We start from the raw sequence: 3,355 nt of genomic DNA, 5'->3' as shown, positions 1-3,355 counted from the left end.
CAGACTTGAATCAGATTTTTGGGTATGGTATTGGGTCTGAACTCAGCTCTAATAGGATTCACCAAATAGGTTCTAATTTAGCCATTTGGTCTCGTAGTCTTTTTAAGGATCCATAATACTCACACACTTTTATCACTTTGTGTGCATACATTGATCTTCTTAAGTATTTTTCATTTGTGAGAGACATCTGTTTGGGTATACATTTGCTTGATAAAAATCTAAGCCTCGAATGACTCGGCTCTTAATCGGGTCTTCTTATTTATCACCATACCCAGATCTTATAGAGTTTGGTTTGGGTCGGGTCTGAGTAAACCAGGCCCATTGATACCCCTAGTTTCAGGCCATCAGCGAACAATGGGATTCGAACCAATTATTGAACCCAGGCCCCCACTCAAGAACCAGCCAACCCATCTACACAAAAATCCGGACATTTTCGAGGCCATTTTCGTTATTTGTGTGATTCCGTACGGTATCTCTGGTAACCCCAAGACAGCAGATCGACGTGGCACGCAGCGACCATTCGGTCGGCGGGTCGGGCCCACGCTGAGCTGTATGGAAAACGACGACGAGGCAGGGGGTTGTAAGAAAACTACCCCACGAACAAGGATAGCCGAGAAATATTTTACATAATAATTCTAGCCCACGGGCTGTAGCCAGTTCACCACCGCCTACAGCGGGTAGTCTCCCTGTCTCTCGCGTGTATATAGCTACCTTAGACTCAGGCAGAAGAGAGCGTCTGTGTGTGAGCAAGAGAGAGAGAGAGAGAGGAAAGATGTCGGTGCCGTTCTCGAGAATTGCTTGGGGGACGCCGCAGGAGGTAGTGCACCCTGGTGCGCTCAAGTGCGCCCTCGCCGAGTTCATCTCCACCCTCATCTTCGTTTTCGCCGGCGAAGGCTCCGGCATCGCTTTGAGTCCGTTTGATGCCTCTCTCTCTCTCTCTCTCTCTCTCTTCTTTTAAGCTTAAAAAGTGTTATAATGTGATTTCATTTTCAAATGATAAGAGTTGTTACTTGCAAAAAAGTTGGGCATGTTATAAGCAGTGCATGACTGCGTGTATTTTTTTGTTTGGCAGACAAGTTGGGGGGTGGGAGCACGCCGGCAGGGCTGGTGGTGGCGTCGCTGGCGCACGGGTTGGGGCTGTTCATAGGCGTAGCGGTGAGCGCCAACATCTCCGGTGGCCACGTGAACCCCGCCGTGACCTTCGGCGCCTTCATCGGAGGCAACATTACGCTGCTCCGTGGCATCCTGTACTGGATCGGCCAGCTGCTCGGCTCCACCGTCGCCTGCCTCCTCCTCAAGTTCACTACCGACGGCTTGGTACGTCCCATCCTCCCCTTCCTTTCTGCACCGTCACTTTCTCATCCACTCTGTTTTGTTGGTGTTACGGTGCTGGATGCGGAAACGAGTGCTGGACAACTAGATATGTTGCCTCCAAGGATACCTTTGGGTGCTCGATCCAGTAATGTGCTGGACGAGATTTACCTCAGGATCGAGCAGGATAAGATTTAAGAAGCAGCTAGGCCGTCAGGTTCCACGCTTCTCGCCCTGCGTTAAGTCTTAACGTTCAGGACCCAGCATTATGTAATGGGCGCGAACCATGCTGGGTGGAACCACGAGGCCTAGATCACTCAAACCAACCACCCACATTGCACGAAGTGATGCAAAATTCCGGATCCAGTATGGAACTTTTCTGATTTTTTTTACTGTTTCAACCCGATTCAAATCCGACTTTCCTATGTATTTAGCTTATTTGAATCCGATCCGGTTGAATCCCTAACACGTATACTCGAATCCAGCACCGTGATGGTACCCATCACGATGTCATGGATCTTTCTTTTTTTTCCTTTTGAGTGGATGGAGCTAATGCTGGACTGTGTGGGTGCAGGCGACGCCTATATTCTCGCTATCCGACGTCTCCGTGTGGAACGCGTTCGTGTTTGAGATAGTGATGACCTTCGGGCTGGTATACACGGTGTACGCGACGGCCATCGACCCAAATAAGGGCACCCTCGGCACTATTGCACCCATAGCGATCGGTCTCACAGTGGCCGCCAACATCTTCTCCGGCGGGCCGTTCACCGGAGCTGCCATGAACCCCGCCGTCGCCTTCGGCCCGGCCCTGGTCAGCTGGGACTGGACACACCACTGGGTCTACTGGGCCGGACCCCTCATCGGTGCCGCCATCGCCGGCCTCATCTTCGAGCACATCTTCATCTCCCGCACCCACGAGCAGCTCCCGACCACCGACTACTAGAGCCCACCGGCGGAGACTACTTTGGGGAGTTCGTTGTCGGCCGATTTCCTTTCTCCTAAAACGCTTTGATTCCTTTCTTTCTTTCTTTCTGTCATTTCTGCTCCATCCATCATCATTCATTCAGTGGTGGTGATTCCATCCTTCCCTCCACACTCTCTCCTTGTGAAGCTAATGAGGTTCTGGTGACGGTGGTGGGTGATGGATCAGTGGACTCTCTTTTGTATTCTTGGATTCTCTTCCTCCATTCTGTGATCTCTCGTGTAATTTGATGTTGTTATGCTTCAACATGTCCCTATTGTGCATGTTCACCTACCATCTCTCTCTCTCTCTCTCTCTCTCTCTCTCTATATATATATATATATATATATATATATATATATATATATACGTTGGCTTATCGATATAGTTGATGTTAAGCTAACAGATATGATGGAACATTTGCATGTGAACCCAGCTCAAACAAGTGGTACGTTTGAGGATCACAACCTACCAACGAGACCTTACATTGCACCAACTAACAACTCAATGGCTTGATCAGCTTGGGTACAAATGCCATCACTTGAACCATTGCCAATTTGAAGTTCATATTACAAAGTTTATCTTTTATGACTAGGAACCCTCTCTGAAGCGATAAAAACCTCGGTTGGCACTCACAACCACCCTGCCTTAAGTGACCCACCAGCAGGGTTTGAGCTGGTGCCTTCATATCAGCACACTCATAACCACCCTGAAGTTTCCAGTACAAAGTTATTGTGTTATTTTAACACATGAAAATGGGATATAGGTAAAATTGGCCCAACTAGATCATAGAAAGACACACGACCTTAGTTGGGCAATTAATTTTTAAGGTCTTCTTAGTTTTCCCTTTGATTATCGAATGGGTGGTAGGTAATGTCTTTGGTAACCCCACCTTAAAATATAAAAGAGAGCTTAATTAAAGCAATAATGACTTATGGGTCACTTGACAATCATCCAAAGCTTAATTATAGCAATAATGACTATATGGTTGAATGAACTTAATTATGACAATATTATATTAATATCGCCCTACAAAGAGGCCAGTTGTTAACAGCTCGAAGTAGGGCCTTCCTCTTTTGGATT

The 3,355-nt window shown here is 47.5% G+C and overlaps 1 protein-coding gene across 1 annotated transcript; it reads left to right on the top strand.

The window, feature by feature from the left end:
- Positions 1 to 755: 755 nt before the first annotated feature.
- Positions 756 to 2,569, top strand: LOC149821796 (putative aquaporin TIP1-1). Its single transcript, XM_089981056.1, has 3 exons — positions 756 to 911; positions 1,073 to 1,317; positions 1,886 to 2,569. The coding sequence occupies exons 1-3, from the start codon at positions 773 to 775 to the stop codon at positions 2,252 to 2,254; spliced, it is 753 nt and encodes a 250-aa protein (XP_089837182.1). The 5' UTR covers positions 756 to 772; the 3' UTR covers positions 2,255 to 2,569.
- Positions 2,570 to 3,355: the final 786 nt, after the last annotated feature.

Source organism: Nuphar pumila, chromosome 11 (assembly GCF_984573655.1).
Source record: "Nuphar pumila chromosome 11, dmNupPumi1.hap1.1, whole genome shotgun sequence".
Lineage (NCBI taxonomy): Eukaryota > Viridiplantae > Streptophyta > Magnoliopsida > Nymphaeales > Nymphaeaceae > Nuphar > Nuphar pumila.
This window is presented reverse-complemented; position numbering and strand designations above follow the sequence as displayed.

What these genes read in the sequence shown, in the direction of transcription:
- LOC149821796 (XM_089981056.1), top strand. Translation starts at nt 773, where the DNA reads ATGTCGGTGCCGTTCTCGAGAATTGCTTGGGGGACGCCGCAGGAGGTA. An exon ending in AGGCTCCGGCATCGCTTTGA is followed by an intron (nt 912 to 1,072) that starts GTCCGTTTGATG and finishes TTTGTTTGGCAG; the next exon opens with ACAAGTTGGGGGGTGGGAGC. An exon ending in AGTTCACTACCGACGGCTTG is followed by an intron (nt 1,318 to 1,885) that starts GTACGTCCCATC and finishes GTGTGGGTGCAG; the next exon opens with GCGACGCCTATATTCTCGCT.